This window comes from Rosa chinensis, chromosome 5 (genome assembly GCF_002994745.2).
Source record: "Rosa chinensis cultivar Old Blush chromosome 5, RchiOBHm-V2, whole genome shotgun sequence".
Lineage (NCBI taxonomy): Eukaryota > Viridiplantae > Streptophyta > Magnoliopsida > Rosales > Rosaceae > Rosa > Rosa chinensis.
Window position 1 is genome coordinate 54,637,564 of NC_037092.1, and position 21,201 is coordinate 54,658,764.

The window sequence follows — 21,201 nt, forward strand, 5'->3', positions numbered from 1 at the left end:
GGGCGACAACACCAAGCATATATCGCCTAAGTTCTTTTATAATCAGCAACAACAATCACTTCTAAAGATTGAAGTGAATCAAATCCGATCAGAGGATAATGTAGCGGACTTATTCACTAAGTCGTTACCTAAATCCACCTTCGAGAAACATGTGAAGAGCATCGGATTGAGAAAGTTATCCGAACTCCCACGATTGTAGCAATCAGGGGGAGATATCGACATCAGGGGGAGTTATGATGTCTACATGTTCGATCTCGAAGAGTGAAGGACGTGTTGTGCTCTTTTTGTCCTTCGACCAGGATTATTTTTGTCCCACAGGGTTTTTGTTACCTGGCAAGGTTTTTAACGAGGCAACGGATGAAGCGTCACTACCAAGTTTGAGCGGCACAAGGGGGAGTGTTGAAGGAAAATCAAGTTTAGTGTGCCTTATCAAACTAGGAATAGGAATAGGAGAGAAGGTTCTAGATTTCCCAATCCTACACGGATTGGTATTCCTTGTAACATTAGATTATGCACTTTGTAATCCCTATATATAGGGCTCCTATTCTCTATAATGAAACACACTTCTCTCATCAATCTCTCTCAATACCAATATACTTAAACAAGAAATGCGTAATGGTGGCTTAATTTGCACATTGACATTTGACGTGTTCTTATTCAGACTCAATAAAACAAGTTCATGCTTAATTATCTAGGAAGTCTTATTTTGATTAATGTTATAAAAAAATGAGTCAAATTTGATTATAGTCAAGCCACTTTCCAATTAGCCAAGTGGTGAGGAAGTGAATATATAATTAATACTTTGATAAAATATTAGGTTCTGATTTAGTTTATGGAAGATGTGGAAAAAGAAACTCATTCATTTCCTGTATTTAGTAAGCACAAGAAAAGAAAAAAGTTTCACAATGAAAGGGAAAAAAAATGAAAGAGTGAATCCTCCAGTACCTTTAGGCCTTGTTTGATTCGCGGAATCAGGACCTTGGGAAAAGAAAATCATTCATTTCCCATTTTCGGATGACAAAAGAAAGGAAAATGATTCCCCCGACCTACTCTAGGATTCACTTTCCCTCCCAATTTCTTGCATTTATTACGAAAATATATGACCATATTCCTAACCTTTAAACACTGGAAATGAAAATTAATGGGAATCGCAATTTCCCATGCCCATAAAAAGAGCAAAGAATTGATTTTCTCTCTTTTCCTTTCCGCAAATCAAACGAGGCCTTAAGATATTCATTTTCCCTCATCATTTTTTGCATTAGTCACTCATTTTGTATTATTTTCTTGTATTAATTACAGACTATCCAGGCAACTATTCCAAATTACCAAATACCGGAATAGAAACTTCTTAAGAACATTGAAAATTTCATACGTTTTCTACACAGTTCCTACTCCTGCCAGAGTATTAAATAAGTAAAATGGCAAAAGTCACGAGACTCGAGGAGTATCATCTAACAATGTAAATGCAAATTTCATTCTTGTCCAAGCAATGAAGGACCTTAAGCACCTGCTTAAGCAGACCTACTTTGCCGCAGTAACTCTTCATCCGCGTTCCTGAAAAACTGGTCCCAGCCACACCCAGAGCTAGTGTCCACATAATCGTAGGGCACTGCTGTCTTCAAACCTGGCCTAACACCACACTAGCTCTCCACAATTCTGAAGTCCACACCATCCCCCTGTTCATTATCACTCTGTTCCAGTTTCTCCCATGTAAACATCAGAGGCAGTGTAAATGCACCCCAAGGGTTGAAATCCATAACCTTAACTCGCTCGTCCTTCATCACGTATACATCAAAGGCGTAGCTACCTACAGGCTCCGGTGGGCTATAGCCCACCCCAAATTTTGAAATAAAACATTAATTTGTAGCTTAATTTTAGTTTAACAAATTAAATATTAAAAATCAGCCCAACCCAAATTTTTTAAACTTAGCCCATATGTGGTTTTTTTTTTTTGTCAGATATATGCTATTTCTTTTGAGAAGCAAGTTGATTATTTATGAGTCTCATGTACCTCATCATGATGTGCAAATACTACTCTTTCTGAGTTATGTTGAGAATTTTTTGAAACAAAAAAATCACAGAGATATCAAATGATTGATCAGTTGATCCATTTTGTTTTGACTTTGCTGGTTTCTACAACAACTATAGAAAAAACATTTTCAATTATGAAACATATCAAAATAACATTGCGCAATAAGATGGAGAATGACTTTTTGGCAAGTAACATGATTGTCCACATTGAAAAAGAGTTGGCTGAAAATTATGATACAGATTTAATAATTAAAGATTTCGCTTCTATTCAAGAGCGCAATGTACAATTTGAGTATATGTTCTTTTGTCTTAGGCTTATGTAATCGAATTTTTATCTTATCAGTTAGCTATATGATTATTTGATATGTGTTCAATTTATGATGTAGTTTAACAAGTTACTTGTAAAACTGAAAAAAAAAAAAAAAAAAAAAGATTAGTGAACTTTTGAAAAAAATATTTTTAGCCCACCCCAATCTAAAATCCTAGCTCCGCCATTGGTATACATCAAAGGTATAATTTTCCGACTCGAATCTTTACCTTAAATTTTCCATAAAGAACTCTTCAATCAACTCTCCCAGATGCTCTTTGCTTTCAAGCAGAGAAGGGTAGAAGGTTGTGGCCTCGCGCTGGGAAATTCCAACTAAATTCTGATTCCTCACAAAGCAGCAGAATTCCATCTCTGGCTGAAGGGATTGGGTCCATTTACGGAGTGCAAGGAAGAAGCTCTTGGGCCGTGAGGAGGTCTTGTCATTGCAGGAATCATAAGCATGACACAAATCATGCACCAGTGAGTCAGATGATCGTAGCAACAGTACAATCTCACTGATGGAAGAGCATCTAAGAGTCCCAGTTGTGCTAATCCAAGCAGAATCTTTTGGTGCACTCCAGTTTAGCTTCGGGAACACAGCACCTCCAAGCGATGCAATGGATTCCTTAATCTCCAACTCAAGTTTAGGAAAAGAAGGGGGCAAAGAAGGCTGCTCTGACTCATCATTAGATCCTTCTACTACTTGATAGTCATCTTCCTCCTCTGGATTATGAATTCTGTTGGGTAAGGCATCTTCATTTGAGATGGAAACTGGAAGAAGGAAGGGCCTGGAATCATCAAGAAGATATTGGACAAAGGATTCTGGAAGTTCATGAATCCGTGTTTTGATAGACACGGATTTAAACTTACGGTACCATTCCTGTATCTGGCATCGATTCACTTCGTCTTCCTTCATTTCTTGGCTCAGTGTATGGATCAAAGGCTGTTTACTATATGTTATTGTTTGCTATCTGCTAAACCAAAAGATACGATCAGTACAGTGTATCAAAAATTGATATAAATGAAACCATCAGAAATGTGCCCGCGCTTTGCTGTGGGCTTCATTTTTATTAACGAATTCGAAGCATGTAATGTGGAAAACTAATGATTACAGATTTGATTTGATTTGAACTCTTTGATTTTGATGGAGGAATTGGGGGTTAGGGGGAAGTTGGTCAGTTGTACTTGACCAAAGAATGTTGAATGCCTTATTCAAATGACCGTAGTCTATATGCATGGCATAAAGAAATTTAGTGCAGCTTTTGTAGTGGTGCTGAAATCAATCATAAATGAGGCAAACCATAAAAAGTCTCAATCTTTCAGTTATGATTTAGAAAGCATTAACCCAATAAGTTAAACAGAAATAAGGGAAAGCATCAATTGGGGATGCAACAGTGATAAGTAAACATGAAATTCTTTGGACAATAAATTCAAGCATTAACCCAGTTAAATATCCAATTGGGGGACATATCCCCAAAATCGAAACATAAACCCAATCAAATGACATACCCACTAAATTGTGAGATCACACATTTGCATAACAAAATTTCAGTGATTAAATCCTTTCCACAGCAATCAAACACAAATATTGTTCCAATTAACAACATAAACAGACCCAATCACACTAAAAATAAAAAAAATAAAAAAGCCAGCCCTATAAACCTACCTCAGAGAAAAGCCGATTCTCTGGAAGTACACTTCCGGAGGAAGAACCACACGCCTGTATTACAAACACAGTTCATGCTCTTAGCAAAAAAAAAAAAAAAAAAAAAATAGTTCACTGCACCAATGACTAATGATAAATGGATAGCCTTTATTTTTGGATATGATAATAAAGTGCAACAGGGGTCTGAATTGTCTGGTTTCCTTCCTAAAGTTCCCAAATTTAAAGGGATATCTTTTATTCTCACAACGGAAAAACCACATCAAATCAATTATTAGCATTCTCACAAAATATATATCAAAAATAAATAAATAAGTACCAGCATACATGGTAAGAGCTCATGTTAACAACCACACAGCCTCTCTCTAATTCTAGTTTCACCTATTGCTTTCCCAACTCTTCAAACCCTAACCTGCAGGTTTTCTCTTATATCTGGAAGTTAGTTGTCAGTTCTCACAAACCGAAAAACCAGAGGAAATTTGGATAAAATCACAGGCCGAAAGTTGGGCAATTTCTTGCTCCACATCCATTTAACTCCCCCATCAACTTAACTTATCAACTTGCAGCTGTGGGTTCCCACTCAATCCTTCTCTTTATACCCAATCGTAATGCCATACTCCTTCATACCCTTTACCAACCTTCAATAATTTCAAAGCAGAAATAGTAGTACTCCCTCTTCTTCATACTTCATTACACCTTTATTGCAATTACTGCTCTGATTTTCTAGCAAGTGCCAACGGCAAGAAGAATAGAAGATGCTATATAGTGATTTAGATATTCTATTGCTAACACAGTTCTATTTTCGTTGTTGGTCTGTAGGAAGTTCCTAAGAATAGCCCCCAACTATCGCCGATACATCTAATTCAAAAGCACCAACAGCAGCAGTCAATCCTTAGTCTTCTGAATCAAAGGGTGCAAGCAAAGCAGCCATTGATAAGGTAAAGGATTCTAAAGAAAGTGATGATGAATCTATGAGATCAATTTAGGACATGTTAGAATATCAATTCTTGATCAAAATTCAAAACCCAGTATTGGAAACTAAGCAATTAGCACCATTTTGATTCATAACCAATAAGCAAGCATAAGGATACAAAAATTGAACCTTGATCGATTCCGTGAAGAGGAGCAGAAGGCCAGCTGAATTTTAAACAAAACTCAAATAAAAAAAAAACCCACACCTAGTTGATCTAGCACGATTATTTTCAAAACCCAAGCACGATTGGTTTAGTTGCAGCAGATCACCTACCCAAACACAATTATTATCCTGAAACCAAAGATAAACCAAACTGCTAAAAACTCATTCTCAATAATGTGCACATAATCTTTATAATAAAGAAGGAATGGAAACGAATAAACGAAGATGGTTCAGAGCACACTTACAGTCACAGTCTGTCTGTCTTCTCCTACCCTGAGTCGCTTAGAGCTGCTTCTTCCTCTGTCACAATTGGGACTGGACAATACTTATTTCTGTCACTGGAATTTGTATTAATCACAAATTCCTCACTCTGACCAGTTTCATTAAACACACCCCAAAACAAACCCAGACCAATTCCTCTAAATCACACTACGCAAATTTATACAAATCCAAGTCTCAAATATCTTCCTAAATGATAACATCAGTGAATTAAAAAAATAAGCAAACCTAGAAAAAATAAAAATCAAACCCAAATTTGCTTAGCAACCAATTCAATTCAAAACTACAAACCAAAATTCATCGACATAAACAACAAAACGAAACCAAACAAAAACCTTCATAATTAGGTTACAGAACTCCGCCTATGCTTATTAAAACCAGAAAGACGATGACCCATTTGGGTGTTTTTTACTTGGGCATTTTCACAAACACATGTAGTGCAGGTTGTAAGAGCGAGCAAAGAAACAGAGGTAAAAGGTGAAAAGCTACTGTGAAAGAACATGGGTAATTTTTTTTTTTTTGAGATGAAAAGAACATGGGTAATTAGGAAATGGAAGAAATGAAGGAAACCCAGTAAACACCTTACGTCTGGAGCTTGACGGCGGCGATTGCTGTGGGAAACGTCTGCGTCTCCACTGTCTCAATCGTGATCATACAACTGCAGGGGAGAAAAAAAAACACATGTCAGTGGCAGAGCCGTAAAAGAAAAATTCAAATGAGGGGAAACTCGTCTTTTCATATCACATGAACATCAACAACTCAACTCAACTCAACTCAACTCCTATATATAGTATAATTCATAGTTTCCCTGCTCCCAGCTTTCAACTTCCTCTCCTGTGATCTTCATCACAGGCATCCACCAACACCATGCACAAAGCTATTGAAACTTCACTACCATATCTTTGCCTCTGCAAAAGGAAAACTCAAGCTAATAATTAATTTTCTCACTTTTCACCTCCAGGAAACTCAAGCCTTGTCAACTACGTCCGTCTTAATTCGTTGCCTCAAATCAATTTTGACCAAGACACCATCGTCACACGGCCGCCATCAAGTCGAAGCCTCTACCGGGCAACGAAGTCGACGTCGTAACACTCTCTTATTTTTAGCCCTTTTCCCACCGTTGATGACTTAGATGATGTGTAATTCTTGTGTAATTGAAAATATCTTACCGACATCTACTTGATGCTGGGACCAGGTAAGCAGGCTGATCACTGACGCAAATTACGCCTGCAAAAGGTATCAGACTATCAGCAATAGCAATTTCATTTCAACAAAGACAGTGATCGACCAGAGTCTTGTTCTTGACCAGATCTTCATCGATTCGAACCAGACCACCATTGCAGTTCTTCTGTGAGCTTTCAGATGTTATCAAAAAGATCCATCAACACTTGGTACGTCGTTCTACATCTACTATCATTTCTTTGAAAATTGCATTATTTCAATATCAGTTTAGTCTTTTGGGAAATACTTATTATCATTACTACTCATGAGTTTAGTTTTGCAAAATACTTGAACCGTCTCTCTTCATTACAGAGAGATCGAGTATACTAACTCGAGGCTAATATGGCCTTGTCTGTAACGGACCTCTTAATTGGAAAACTTGCGACCATTCTTGAGTACGAAGGAACAACCATAGCAGGTGTTCGTCATGAAGTTGATAAGATTAAGGAGGAGTTTTTAAGCATGAAAGCTTTCCTAGCGGATGCGGAGGCCAACAAACCAAAAACTGAAGGACAGAAATTGTGGGTTGCAAGAATCAGAGACTTAGCCTATGATGTTGAAGATATCATTGATGAATTCATGTATCACATGTATGCGAAGCAGACTGGGGGTCGACTTTCAAGGGGGCTACACAAAACCATTCGCGCTCCATGTAATCTTTGGTTCAGCCATAAAATTGCAAAGAAGTTGCAGAAAATTACTGACGTGATCAAAGCCATTCCAGAGAGGAATCAAAGATACGGTGTTGGCCTTGTAGGAGGAGGAGGAGGAGCAACTACATCCGACGATATTCAGAAATTGGTGCAGAACCAAGCGGAGTCTTCGTTTTTCATTATGGAAGACGAACTGGTTGGGATTGAAGGCAAGAAGCAAATACTAATGGGATGGCTAATGGATGATGAGCAACACCAAACTGTTATATCTGTGGTGGGCATGGGAGGTTCTGGAAAGACAACTCTAGTTGCCAAGACCTTCACCAATGAACTGGTAAAGAGACATTTTGATTGTTATGCATGGATTACTGTTTCCCAAACTTATGATGCGGTACACTTGTTTCGAAGCTTGATCAGGGAACTCTACAAATCAAGGAAGGAAAATTTCCCTACAATTTTGAATGCCATGAGCCGCATAGAATTGCTAGAGTTACTAGTTAACTACTTGGAGTCCAGAAAATACCTAGTTGTTCTAGATGACGTGTGGGATATAAAAGTATGGAGAGAAATAAAGGTACCACTTCAAGATAGACACCTTGGAAGTCGGGTCGTACTCACAACTCGAAATGAAGAAGTAGCATCCAACTCTTTTGGAGTTGAAAGCTATGTTTACCGTATTCAGCCCCTGCAAAAGAATGAGGCGTGGGAACTATTCAGTAGGAAAGCATTCTCAACTAAGCAACACAAAACTTGTCCAACTGAGCTGAAGTCATTAGCCTGCCAACTTGTGGAGAAGTGTGAAGGCCTTCCTCTCGGTATTGTGGCTTTAGGTGGTTTTATGTCTTCTAAGAAGTCGCTGGATCAATGGCAACAAGTCTGCAACAACTTGAATTGGTATCTGCATAACAATTCATCGCTAGATCCTGTGAGAAACATTTTGTTGCTCAGTTTCAATGATTTGCCATCTCAACTGAAGCATTGCTTCCTCTATTGTTCCCTTTTCCCTGAAGATTATCTATTTAAAAGCAAAAGGCTGACTAGATTGTGGATAGCGGAAGGATTTGTTGAAAATATGAAAGGGGTCACGCCCGAAGAAGTTGCAGATGGCTATCTTCGGGAACTCTGCTTCCTTAGCATGTTACAGGTTGCAGATGACTTTGTTTCTGTAACATCTTCAGGAACATCTTCGGGAAGGCCGAAAAAATTTAAGATGCATGATCTGATGCGAGAGTTTTCTTTGTCGACAGCCGAAAAAGAAAAGTTTGGTTATGTATACAACGGGAGAGAAGTAATGGAAGAGATCTCAACCCGTCGCTTGTCAATTCACAGAATGGAAGGAGAAATTAAATCATGGCGGGGTATGTCCAAAATTCGTTCTCTTCTTGTATTTGACACTGACATGTCCTCATTATCTTTCTTAAATACACTGGTTTCTCGATTCAAATTGTTGAGGACTCTAGACTTGGAGGATGTCCAAATTGATAATCTGCCGGGTGCAGTTGTTTACTTGTTCAACTTGAGATATTTAAATTTGAAGGGCACTTTAATTGAGGAACTTCCAGAGTCCATAAGGTGTCTCCGCAACCTTCAATTTTTGAACATCAGGGATACTAAGATAGAGTCACTTCCACAAGGAATTATGAGGTTGCTGAACCTGCGCAATCTAAGTATGTTTCGCTACACTTGGAACCTGTACTTCAATGTTGTGCGTGGGACAAAAGCGCCATCAAATATTTGTAAGTTGCAGAAATTGCAAAGTTTATCAATAATTGAATCAGAAGGGGACACTTGTAGACTTATCGCCAACATGACTCAACTTAAGAGCATCTGCATTTCGAATGTGAAAGAAAGAGATGAGATTGACCTTTGGGTCTCAATTAAGAAGTTCACTCTGCTTCAATCTCTAGGTTTAATGGCAAGTAATGAAGAGGAAATCCTTCCGGTGAAAGCACAATGTCCTCCTCTTCCGCACCTTCGAAAGCTTACTTTGTTTGGCAGACTGCAAAACGTAACACCTTGGTTTTCTTCACTGCATAGCCTCACAGCTCTGTTTCTGCATTGGTCAAGACTTGAAGAGGATTTACTACCTCAAATTGAAGCACTGCTCAATCTGACAAGGCTTTGTCTTTGTAATGCGTATGTTGGGGATGAGTTGTGTTTCCATAGAGGCTTTGTAAAGCTTATGAGGTTGGAGTTGTTGAATTTTGCTTCGGTGAAAAAGATAACTATAGAAAATGGGGTGATGCCAAATCTCCGGTACTTATGCGTTGACAGCTTCATGGAGTTGAAGACAGTGCCATTGGGCCTTGAGTATCTTTCTACTCTACAATATTTGGGCCTAAAAGATGTTCCCATAGAAGTTATAAGGCCCATTCAGAAAGGAGGTGTGGATCGCTCTAAGGTACAACACATTCCTGAGATCATACATGTTTTTGAACAGTCATCCAACTGGATCCACGAAAACTTGGCCTAGTGTTTCTTTCTCTTGAAAGGTACATATATTTGGCCTTTTATCATACTATACAAGAAATTGTTGAAAACTAAATGTGTCCAAATTAGTGTTTCAAGCCACATAATATATGCAATAAAAGAGAGATTTACCAAATATTTGTTTTCTCTTGTTTTGCAGAATCAATCAAGTCCGACAAGTATATATTGTAGAGGATTTGATGCAGCTTGATGAAGAATCGTTTATGTTCATGTGGGAAATGCAAGGACTGATCTCGGTTTGTCATTTGCCCCTTCAAGACTGTTTCTGATGTTGTACTTATTATCGTTTGTTTGCATTGGCATGTAATAATGTTGGATCGAATACCACTTTGGCAGTATGAATTGTGATAAAGATTGGGGATCCATATTGAGCACTTTGCAAATCTTTTTATGTTACTTGCAATATATTTTGGAATTATTGGAGTAAGCAGCAGGTCTGGGTTCACTTAATTTGCTTCAAATAGGTATGACTGTGTGTGTGTGTAAGCAGAGGTGGGAAATGCTTACATGATTGCATCAATATCAGATAACAATGGTGATCCAAATTGATGTACTATAACTTAAAGCCCTGGTAGAGTTCTAGCTTGGGGCCTTGATCTACATAGGCAATGGCTGCATAGAAAATGACACCCGAAACGGGCAGCTCCGAAGGGCTCCCTGTGGCAGGAAGTGATGAATTTTGTGTCTATTTCATGCAATTGGTGGATTTTGGTTAATTAACATAGTAATAATACTTGTATTTTTGTTGTGGTTATCTGAACACCTGATTTAAGACATGCTATATATGCCTGGAAATTGAATGTTTACCATATTGTATGTTAATATGACAGGCCTGGACTTGAAATTTTAAAGGCCTGAGACGAATTAAAAGTATGAGCCCCATGGGTTGTGGTTAGAAAGCAAAAAAAAAAAAAAAAAAAACTTTAGTTACTGAAAATTATATTCTTTTTGTTTTCTCTTTCTCTTTTTTTTTTCTTACTTTGGAGTTTTTCCATATCTGAAAATTGTTTTAGGAATCAGAAATTGAGAAAAAATCGTTGTGTATTCTCATTGATAATAAAAGCCTCTTTATATAGAGGATTACAATACATAGAGTCTGAATCATACAAGGAAAGATAATCTATAGATTCTTCTAATTAAACCCTATTACCACTAAGTCAAGTAATTAGAGATTTACTTGAACACTCCCACTTGTGTTGCCCAAACGCGGTGCTTTTCTCGTTGCCTCGCTGAAAATCTTGCCGAGTAACAAAAACCCAGTGGGACAAAAATAAGCTCGGTCGAACGGGAAAAAGAGCACAACACACCCTTCACACTTCTAAACCAACATGTAGACATCTCCCCCTAATGTCTGCGCCTCCCCCTGATGACTACGATCATGTTAGTTCAGATAATTTCCGCAAGCCAATTCTTGCCACATGTTTCTCGAACGTGGATTTGGGCAATGACTTAGTAAACAAGTCTGCCACATTGTCCTCACGTCAAACCTGGTTTACTTTGATCTTGAGGAGCTTTTGTTGTTGCTGATTGTAAAAGAATTTGGGCGATATATGCTTGGTGTTGTCGCCTTTGATGTAGCCTTGCTTCATTTGTTCAATGCAAGCAGCATTATCCTCATAAATGATCGTTGGCTCATTTTTGGTAGACTTCAGACCACAATTGCTTCGAAAATGCGTAACTGTGGATCGAAGCCATATACATTCACGAACTGTTTCGTGAAGAGCAATAATCTCTGCATGATTCGAAAAGGTTGCTACTAAGGTCTGCTTTGTAGACCTCCAAGATATCGCGGTCTTTCCCATGGTGAAAACATAGCCAATTTAGGAGCGACCTTTGTGTGGGTCAGAGAGGTACCCAACATCAGCAAAACCTTCCAAAACACTTATATCGTCTTGGGATGGGGAGAGGGAATGCAGTCCACCATGTGTGGCGTCCCTGGCACTTGATGGGTCCGAATCCATCTTCTCTCTGTAGGGATAGAACAAGCCCATATCAATTGTACCACCTAGGTATCGAAAGATATCTTTAACACCAGTCCAATGGCGTTGTGTTGGCGTAGAGCTATATCTAGCTAGCAAGTTCACAGCAAATGAGATGTCCGGTCTTGTGCATTGTGCTAAGTACTATAATGCGCCTATTGCACTTAGGTAGGACACTTCTGCCTCTAACACTTCTTCATCATCATCTTTTGGATGAAATGGATCCTTCTTTGGATCAAGACTACAGACGACCATTGGGATGCTTGAAGGCTTAATCTTGTCAGTGTTGAAACGCCTAAGCATCTTTTGGGTATAAGCTGATTGATGAATCAGGATACGATCTGTATGGTGCTCAAGTTCCAAACCGAAGCAAAACCGTGTTTTCCAAAGATCTTTCATCCCAATTTCGGATTTCAAGCGTTCAGCGGTTTCCCTTAACTCTTTTAGGGTGCCAATTATATTCATATTATCGACATAAACCGCTACTATTGCAAATCCGGAACTTGTCCTTTTTATGAACACACATGGGCATAGTTCATTATTGACATATCACTTACCAATCAAGTAGTCACTTAGACAGTTATACCACATCCGTCCGATTGTTTTAATCTATATAGTGATCATTTCAACCTTATAGCAAACGCGCTTCGTGGTTTAGAGCCACTTGATTTGGGTAACTGAAGTCCATCTGGAACCTTCATGTATATTTCTGTATCTAGATCCCCATATAGATACGCAGTAACCACATCCATAAGCTGCATGTTTAGTTTTTCGGAAACTACCAAACTGACAAGGTGGCGGAACGTTATAACATCCATTACGGGAGAATAGGTCTCCTCGTAGTCGATTCCAGGGCATTGTGAGAAGCCTTGAGCCACAAGGCGAGCTTTGTATCTTACAATCTCGTTTTTCTCATTACGCTTTCTAACGAATACCCATTTGTGTCCAATTAGTTTGGTGTTGGGTGGTATTGGTACAACTTTGCCAAATACCTTTCTTTTCGCTAGAGAATCAAGTTCTGCCTGGATCGCATCTTTTCATTTTGGCCAATCAGCTCAACGTTGGCATTCATCAACAGAGCGTGATTCGATGTCATCGGTCTCGATAATCTCACGCGTCACTGAATACGCGAATACATCATCAATGATGATGGAGCTTCTTTCCCAATTCCCATGTACACTAGTGTAATTTACAGAGATCTCAACGTTCTCAGGGATAGGTTCTAGCATTGAGGCGTCCCCCAATGATGTATCTTGGACATAATCATAATCCGGAACATTCTCATGGGACGGATTTTGAGTATCGATGATCAAAAGATTTGTTTGTGCCTCATTCGCTCTCTTTCTAGGGCGAGTATCCTTCGAACCAGTCGGTTTACCGTGCTTCTTTGCGGGACCTGCAGCCATAGACGCCACATCATTGCCATTCTGGGCAATGGCGCTATCTCCTGGTGTCACATGAGTGGCGTTATGTCTAGTATTTGGGACATCGATCCTTGCAACCACGTTTGCAGCAAGTATGTGTGATCTCGTCACTTTGGCAACATCCGAAAATGCTTCAGGCAGGGTGTCTGCTATGTTCTGGAGCTCGATTATTCTTCGCATTTCAAGTTCGGACTGTGCGGTACGGGGATCGAGATGAGACATGGTGATGATAGACCACGACAATTCATGTCATTCCTGTTGAACATCTGTGTTCTTATCTCCCCCTTACAATGGGAAGACTGTCTCATCAAAGTGACAATCCGCAAATCTAGCAGTAAAGAGATCGCCTATCAAGGGTTCAAGGTAGTGGACGATAGTTGGAGATTCATATCCAACATAAATGCCCATTCATCGTTGTGGACCTATCTTAGTACGCTGTGGCGGAGTAATAGGCACATAAATGGCACACCCAAAATGCTTAAGTGCAAGATATCAAGCTCGTACCCAGTCACTAGCTGTAACGCAGAGTGAGATTGGGTTACAGTGAGTCGTAAACGAATTAGCATCGCTGCATGCAAGATTGCATATCCCCAAGCAGAAACAGGGAGATTGGTGCACATAACCAATGTCCGTGCTATCATCTGTAGTCGTTTGATAGCGGCTTCTGCGAGACCATTTTGGGTATGAACATGGAGAACTGGATGCTCTACATCAATCCCCAGTGACATGCAATAGTCATCGAATGTTTTCGATGTAAACTCCCCAGCATTATCAAGTCGAATTGACTTAATAGGATGGTCAAGGTAGTGAGCCCGTAGACTGATAATCTAGGCGAGGAGTTTAGCATAAGCAGCATTTCGAGTGGACAACAGCGCGACATGTTACCTGAGTGTCGACGCATCAACTAATACCATAAAATATTTAAAAGGTCCGCATGATGGTTGAATTGGTCCACAGATATCCCCTTGGATTCTCTGTAAGAACGGAATGAGTATTTTGGGATCCTTTGCATAGGACTGTCTCGGTCCTAATTTCCCGAAGGAACATGCTTTGGAAAATGAGCAAGGGGTCTTAGAAGCAACCAATGAGGATTTTGGTTAGGCTTGAGCGTCTATAGCCTATTAGAAGCAAAATGTGTGACTACATCACTCATCATGGCGTTGGAACCATGGAAAGTGGCATCCATGGCGTCTTGGCCATGGGAAGGGACATCCATGGGGTCATGGCCATGGGTAGAGCCATTTATGGCATTGTCACAATGGACTTGGGCGGCCCTATGGGGTCCCAAGACAGCTACAGCGCCAGATGCTGCGGCGGCTACTGTTTTACTAAGTCCTGGAATCAATTTTCGATTCTTGCTTCTTCTCACTCGGAAGAATGGATGTCTTTGTGAAGTCTTTAGTATACGGAACATCATATCATGACTAGGGTGTCCTACTCGGTCATGCCAAAGCCAGTATGTGTTGGAATCCAAAAGATCTTCTCTTATGACATTATTGGATTCAATTGGTCGAATTGTAGTGACATAAAGTCCACTAGACTAACACATATGCTTCTCTAAGATATGCTTCCGTCCGCAATCATTAGAGGTAATGCAAAGGAACTCCTTTCCGTTCTCAGTATGCGTTTCTGCATGGAATCCGTTGGCTCTTATATCTTTAAAGCTTAATAAGGTTTGATTTGCCTTAGGAGCATAGAGAGCTTCTGCGACTTTAATCAAGGTACCATTTGGCAATAGGAATTGGGTCATCCCATGTCCTTGAACTAAACCTGATGGCCCAGCCATCGTAGTCACAGAGGAATATGTAGGCAACATCTCTAAGAATAATTGCCTATGGCGTAGAATGGTGTGCGTAGTCACACTATCCGTACGACATAGTAGTTCTCCAAAATCCATTCCTAAAAGAAAAGCTCGTAATTAAAAATGAGTCATAAAGAAAATAACTCAACTTTTGTTAATAAGCCAACGGGATTACATCATTGTCTCTTTTACCAGAGAAAATCTAATCCAAAAACTAGCTAATGCAAAACAATGGGAGTCGTCTAACTTCTTTTGGTAATTCCAACGCAAATGTGACCAGGTGAGTAGAGAGATGTCGGTGGAGCAAGGCTCGCTTAAGTACCATTTATCTCAAAACCTTCCTAGACATCACATTTACATTGAGTACGCCTACTTTGAAGAAAGACTAATACCATTGGCATCTACTACAAAATAATATGGCAATTGCCTACATCTCTTGGAAAATAAAAAGACTTAATCAAAATCGCCAGTTTCTGGGTCTTGATCAGTGTAGTCTTCCACCCTTAGATCAAGATCGCCATCTTGATCTTCTTGTTCCATGTAATTTGCCTCCCTTGCTTCATGATACATCTTGTGCGTTTGCAACATTCTGGGATGCTTTACACGCCCTTGCCCAATGTCCTAGTAGTCCACACCTAAGACAAGCATTATTATGGTCAGGTTCCCTTGATTGAGGTGCTTTAGAAGGGCTTTGGGGACGGTTCTTTCCTTTGGTGGCGTCACCACCATAACCGAAGACTTGGTCTCTCTCTCTCTCTCTCGCTTCACACGTTTACCACCACGGTTCTGTGCACGCCTATCTTGGCGGTTTCCTTCCTCTTTAGGGCGAGAATATGGACCAGAACATCTAGAATTATCCTTTTCCTTAGGGTTTCGCTCCTTGCGCCCTCTCTTAGGGGCACGACTATAATTAGACTCTGGAATTTGCTTGGCTCCCACGGGTCTAGAATTATAGTTCTTCACAAGTATGTTGTCGTGCTTTTCAGCTATGTTCATGGCACCAATAAGCTCATGAATTCTTGTGATGCATCCTACATTGACATTAATCCTATATTTCTTGGCTACCATTAATGCAGAGACGGGAAGGTCGAGAGAGTCTTCTCGATCAACATCGTATCAGTGATTTTCTGTCCACAGAATTCTATCAAAGACTTGATACGAAGTGCTTCTGAATTATAGTCAAGTACAGACTTGAAATCACAGAAGCGGAGGCTATGCCATCTTACTTCTAAGTCTAGAAGCAGGGAGTCACGAACATTGCCAAAACGCTGCTCGAGTTCTACCCACAGTTTTCTTGGGTCTTCCTCATTGAGGTGCTTATTTTGGAGCACATCATTCATGTGCCTAGGATCATGTGCGACAACTGAAATTTTCTCGTATTTGTCAAGTTTTTGTGATGAATTTTGGGTTGACACAATGAAATTCCTCGCTTTTGCTATTTTTTCTTGTAATGATACGTCAAATGGGCAAGAGTTTCAAAAGATCATAAGACCATCTAATAGGATCTGCCCCAGATTTCACTGTGAAACCCGAGTTGGCCATGCATTGTCCACATTATGAAAAACTGTACCAAAAATTCGGCAGCGGCACCCCTAAAAATGGACGACCCAAAACCTGAAGAAAAAACATTTATACTTCTAAACAATACATCCTTATTCTCTTGGACAATGGCGGAGCTAGGATTTTAGAATGGGGTGGGCTAAAAAAAAAAAATTTAATAAAAGTTTACTAATTCTTTTAGTTTTTTTTTTTTTTTTTTTTAAGTTTTTCTTTTAATAGAGGCTACGGCTTCTTCCTGGGGTAGGAATTTCGTGAGCTATGATGAGGGGATAGTATGGAGGTGAGGTTTCTGATTTAGGGAAGAAGATGGAGTGTATGTGGTGTAGAAAAACGTGGAAGGAGGCCATTTATATAGGAGTTACAAGTTCAAGGCTTCCTCTTGAAGTTAGGTTAAGTTTTTCCTTCTCCAATTGGAATTCCTCTTCTTGGGCCGAATCCTTGGACTTCTAGATCCTTCACAGCTCATATAGGATGTGTACAACTCAGCAAAGAATCCCCAAGAGGCCTCAAAACAATCTGCCAAGAGATACGAAAGGTAACTGCACGAAACTTCCTTTTCCTGCCTCAATTAGGATAGCCGCTTTAGCCCATCTTTTGAATAGGTTCCACCACAACTTTGAAAGTGATTTTTAGGCAGGTAAAAGTATTGATTTTGATATTCAAAACCGTGCAAAAACCTTCTAGAAAGCTTCTCAAATCGTTGCCCATAAATAGCCTTGAAAAGTCTTCGAAATAAAGTATGTCAGAAATTTCCAGATTTTCCTTATTTTCTTGTCAATCTGACTGGCTTTTAAAATGACATTGCAGTAATCTTTCTGAAAATTTATTGATCCTACAATTCCCTATGAAATCATATATTTAATTCCAAGCTATAAAATTCCAGAAGACTCTCCAATAACATCTCCAACAGATGCCTAAAAAATGCTTCGCAGATAAGACTGTTGGAGAGAACTGCTCGAGATGCCTCCTTTGTCCAACGTTTCTGACTTCATCCTTGATTCTTCTGACCACTGCTTTCTCTCCAGTTGTAGTACAACATATGACATTCAAATGTAGCCAAGAATTCCTGCCACAAGATATCTTCAAAATGGCTCCCAAATACAGAAGAAAATAAGGCAGATTCCAGTTTCCAGATTTTGCTTTTCGGCAACTGTATTGCACCAATTTTTCCAAGCGCTTTCCTTCTTTTTTCTGACCATGTAAATGGTGTTCTTCATGTTTTACATCACTACTATACATCAGAACCTTAACTTGCCCCAATTGAGCTCCTATTTCTCCACGGTTGCTCCACAAAACTGCTATGAGAATAACAAAGTTAGTTTGATCTTTTTAACGAAATAAGTAAGCAAGTGGAAAGGGTTAAACTATAAATTCGTCACATTTTACGCTCCTATCAAATTCCCCCACACTTAGCTTTTGCTAGTCCCTTAGCAAAAATCAAAACTAACAAGATTCAATAAAAACAAAACAAAAGACTCTAGACTCAAAACAAACTAGCCCTTCAACATTGTTGTCTCAGAAATCTCTTACTTTTATGGCACCAAGTTAAACACAAAATCAAGAATCAATCCAAGATCATTCTAGGGCTAATAAAGATCGATGATTAAACATATACACAAGTAGGACTTGGGGGCTACAATAGTGAGGTCAATGGCGCTATGCATGCTTCAGACATGTTATGATTCACATCCTCACAAGGCATCCACTCTTTCTTCTCTCAGATTCAAAGGTCATGCTTAAAAGCTTTCATTCGCTCAAGTTTATGTGAGAGATGATATATCAAAACAAACAAATAGCTCACATATAGAAAAGAAGGCTTCAAAAAACATGAATATATTTTTAAAGATCTCATGAAGGATATCAATGCATGCACAAATGAACCCAAACCATATGCTCAACTCTTGTAACATCTCCACATATCAAAGGCTGACCATCTTAAGGATCAAAGAGGTCTTAATTCAAGGTTGTAATGAGGGCCAAGGGTTAGAGGTTTAAAGAAACAAAAGGGTAAGGAAAATTATAAAGTGTTCTAAAGACCTAGTGGAGCTTTCATTGAAGCATTGAGACGTCTTCTCTTAGTCACCAAGGCATCTTGCAATGTTGACCTTCATATGTTTCTTTATTGAGGGCTGGATGTCATTGTGTTTGGCCCTTGCTTCATTCTAATCTTCCTTTGAACACTTGTGAAATAGGACAAAGACCAAATTCATCGTATTTAGGTCTTCACTTCAAAACAAACTCCTTGTCCACAATGAGGGGACTAAAATCCATAAATACCATTTTTTTTTCATTGGCGCACACATTTTTTCATTCTTTTTTTTTTTTGGCATATATATATATATATATATATATTTTTTTTTTTTCATGGACAAGTCTTACCCCCACACTTATTCTTTCTCATCATCTCTTTTGTTGTGCCTTCAAAATCTTGTATGTCTCGTAAATTAGCTCCACTAAATCCTTAGAACAAAGGGTTGGGCAAACTATACTAAGGTTTAAAGGTTAGGATTTTGAGGGTGATGAAAGAAAAGGTTCAAATGCAGGTTCAAGGGGTTGAACTAAGGGGGTGCACATCTTGTGTACACAAATGGGGCCACAGGCTATTTTTGGCTATGGTGGAAGTTCCTATGTTCCTTTATCCTTTCCGAAATCAGGGACATGTATTGACTATAAGCTTTAACTAGTACACGAGCAAGTTCTAGTAAATTCTCTAGTCCATTAAAATATATGGCATGCAATTGATCCAAATGAAGGAATAATGAGATCAACAAAATAAGAGTTATGTATGCACATATATGCATGTATTAACACTCGAAAAAGAGGGGACGTAGGCTCAAAATTCTCACATAGGTTTCATGAATCAATGACTCATCTAGCATGCTAAAATCTGTACTATGTAAGCGAGGCCATATCCACTACAGATGCATATGATCAATCATAAATTCTTATTAACAATAGAATAACATCGAATTTTCATCTTTAATCTCATGCTAAACTCTTAGCCATAATTTTGGAGATATAAGCTCATCCTAAACAGTTGAAAGGCATCCTAATACTCAAAGAAAACAAACGACTCAAAAACAATTTTTTTTTTTTCAAATATATGACTCAAAGACAATTGACAAACTTGTATTTCCATCCCCCACACTTAAATTACACATTGTCCTCAATGTATGGGAATATAACTCACAATGCACAAGAAAAGCAGAGAGAGAAAATCCAAAAGAAGGCAAGTAGAAAGATAAGAAAGGTTAGAGAAAAGCTCCCCCTTGAAGACCTCCCAATGCTCACGACCTTTGGAGGAGACCGAAGTTAGACACCAACTTCAAGGAACAAGGCCTTGACTTCCCAAAACATAAGCTCCATGCTATATGGACTCCAAATGAAGTGATGATGGGGTGAAAACGAGAGAAAGACAGAAAATTGCACTTTCTAACTTCACAATTTTGGGTCATGAGGCCAACTTCCAGCCCTTAAAAATTCCGCGGGGACAGCCTTATGGATGATCTGCTACTGGGAGCTAAAAACTGGTGTTACAAGCTATCCGTGCATATGTGGCACGTATCCAAACAGATTGAATATGGTACCCCTGCAAAGTTAGAAGAAAAACAGAATTTTGCACAGAGAAGATGAGAAAAGGACCTTTACCCATTCAAACCTCAATTCCGAAGGGTTACGGTGCTCCAATGGAGATGATGCTCTACATCACTTTTGAAGTACACATCTCAAGATTTCAGTGCATATAAGGTTTGACCTCATTGGACCCCTAGAAGTATTCCCTGTTTTGCCTTTATATGCCCCAACTGCATAGGACTCTGTATTCCTAGGCTGACCTTGCTGTACTCAAAGTTGAACTGGGAATGCAAATGAACTCCGAATCAAGTTCTGTAAAAACTTAAAAACACTAGACTCAGAGACCTTTCTATCCATATATGGTAAGTGTGCTGGTTCCATATGAGCTCAAAACTACAGCCAGCCAAAATTGACTGACTGCATGACTGTCACCTGTTTCCGAGCAAAAAAGTGTAGATTTCCTTGCCCTTCTTAATGTTTGCACCTGGACATTCACAAAACACATTAAAACAAACTAACAAGAATAAGATTAAAAACGAAAAAGTTTGGGTTGCCTCTCAACGAGTGCTTGTTTTAACGTTTGTTCAGTCTAACGAGTACCGCCAATTAAACCTCAAAAGGTAGTGCATCTTGGAGGGGTACTTCCTCCACCTTTTTGCCCACCAAAGCTTCATAATAGGGTTTGAACCTATGTCCATTCACCTTGAACTCATTCTTTGTTACTTCACTCTTTATTTGAACTGCACCATGGGGAAAAACGTGAGTAACAACCAAGGTTTAAAAAATCGCTAAGCGCTAGTCGAGCGGGGGGCTAGGGAGGAGCGCCTAGGCGGGTGTCGCTAGGCAGCGCCTAGGGGGTTTTGTATTTTTTTAATTTTAATTTTAATTTTATAACTTTTATTTATATAATTAAAAATATATAAACTTATAAAGACTTAAAGAGTAATAAACTAAATATTTATCTTCCTCAAAAGAAAAAATAAACTAAATATTTATGTAATTAACTATTTATTTAATTAAATAGAGGTAAGAGAGAGAGGTAGAACTAAAGTTGAATTGTCCAACAAAATTCAACCGACTAAAAA

The 21,201-nt window shown here is 39.1% G+C and overlaps 2 protein-coding genes across 15 annotated transcripts in view; one reads left to right on the forward strand and one right to left on the reverse strand.

Annotated features, from left to right (window-relative positions):
• LOC112166672 (disease resistance protein RPM1) overlaps window positions 1-21,201 on the forward strand; it is a 101,101-nt gene that overhangs the window by 11,782 nt on the left and 68,118 nt on the right. The window contains exons 1-6 of one of the 13 annotated variants that reach the window (XM_040506916.1): window positions 4,435-4,667; window positions 4,821-4,939; window positions 6,377-6,497; window positions 6,611-6,806; window positions 6,949-9,781; window positions 9,919-10,352. The exons of 1 other annotated variant lie outside the window; for it this stretch is intronic. In XM_040506916.1, coding sequence (XP_040362850.1) covers window positions 6,979-9,762 — 2,784 coding nt within the window. In that variant the 5' untranslated portion in view covers window positions 4,435-4,667; window positions 4,821-4,939; window positions 6,377-6,497; window positions 6,611-6,806; window positions 6,949-6,978 and the 3' untranslated portion in view covers window positions 9,763-9,781; window positions 9,919-10,352. Of the gene's footprint in view, window positions 1-4,434; window positions 4,668-4,807; window positions 4,940-6,197; window positions 6,807-6,948; window positions 9,782-9,918; window positions 10,356-21,201 lie in introns of those variants that run through there. 11 more of the 13 variants (XM_040506917.1, XM_040506914.1, XM_040506918.1 and 8 more) reach the window with 11 other exon arrangements.
• Window positions 1,314-5,978, reverse strand: LOC112166676 (cell division cycle protein 123 homolog). 2 transcript variants are annotated; one of them, XM_024303554.2, is made up of 5 exons: window positions 5,382-5,978; window positions 5,180-5,265; window positions 4,005-4,058; window positions 2,569-3,309; window positions 1,314-1,824 (listed from the first exon to the last, which is right to left on the reverse strand). In XM_024303554.2, the coding sequence occupies exons 4-5, from the start codon at window positions 3,252-3,254 to the stop codon at window positions 1,641-1,643; spliced, it is 870 nt and encodes a 289-aa protein (XP_024159322.1). In that variant the 5' UTR covers window positions 3,255-3,309; window positions 4,005-4,058; window positions 5,180-5,265; window positions 5,382-5,978; the 3' UTR covers window positions 1,314-1,640. The 2 variants fall into 2 exon arrangements, with proteins under 2 accessions (XP_024159322.1, XP_040362854.1); XM_040506920.1 differs by having other exon boundaries at window positions 1,649-1,790; window positions 2,535-3,309; window positions 5,382-5,976.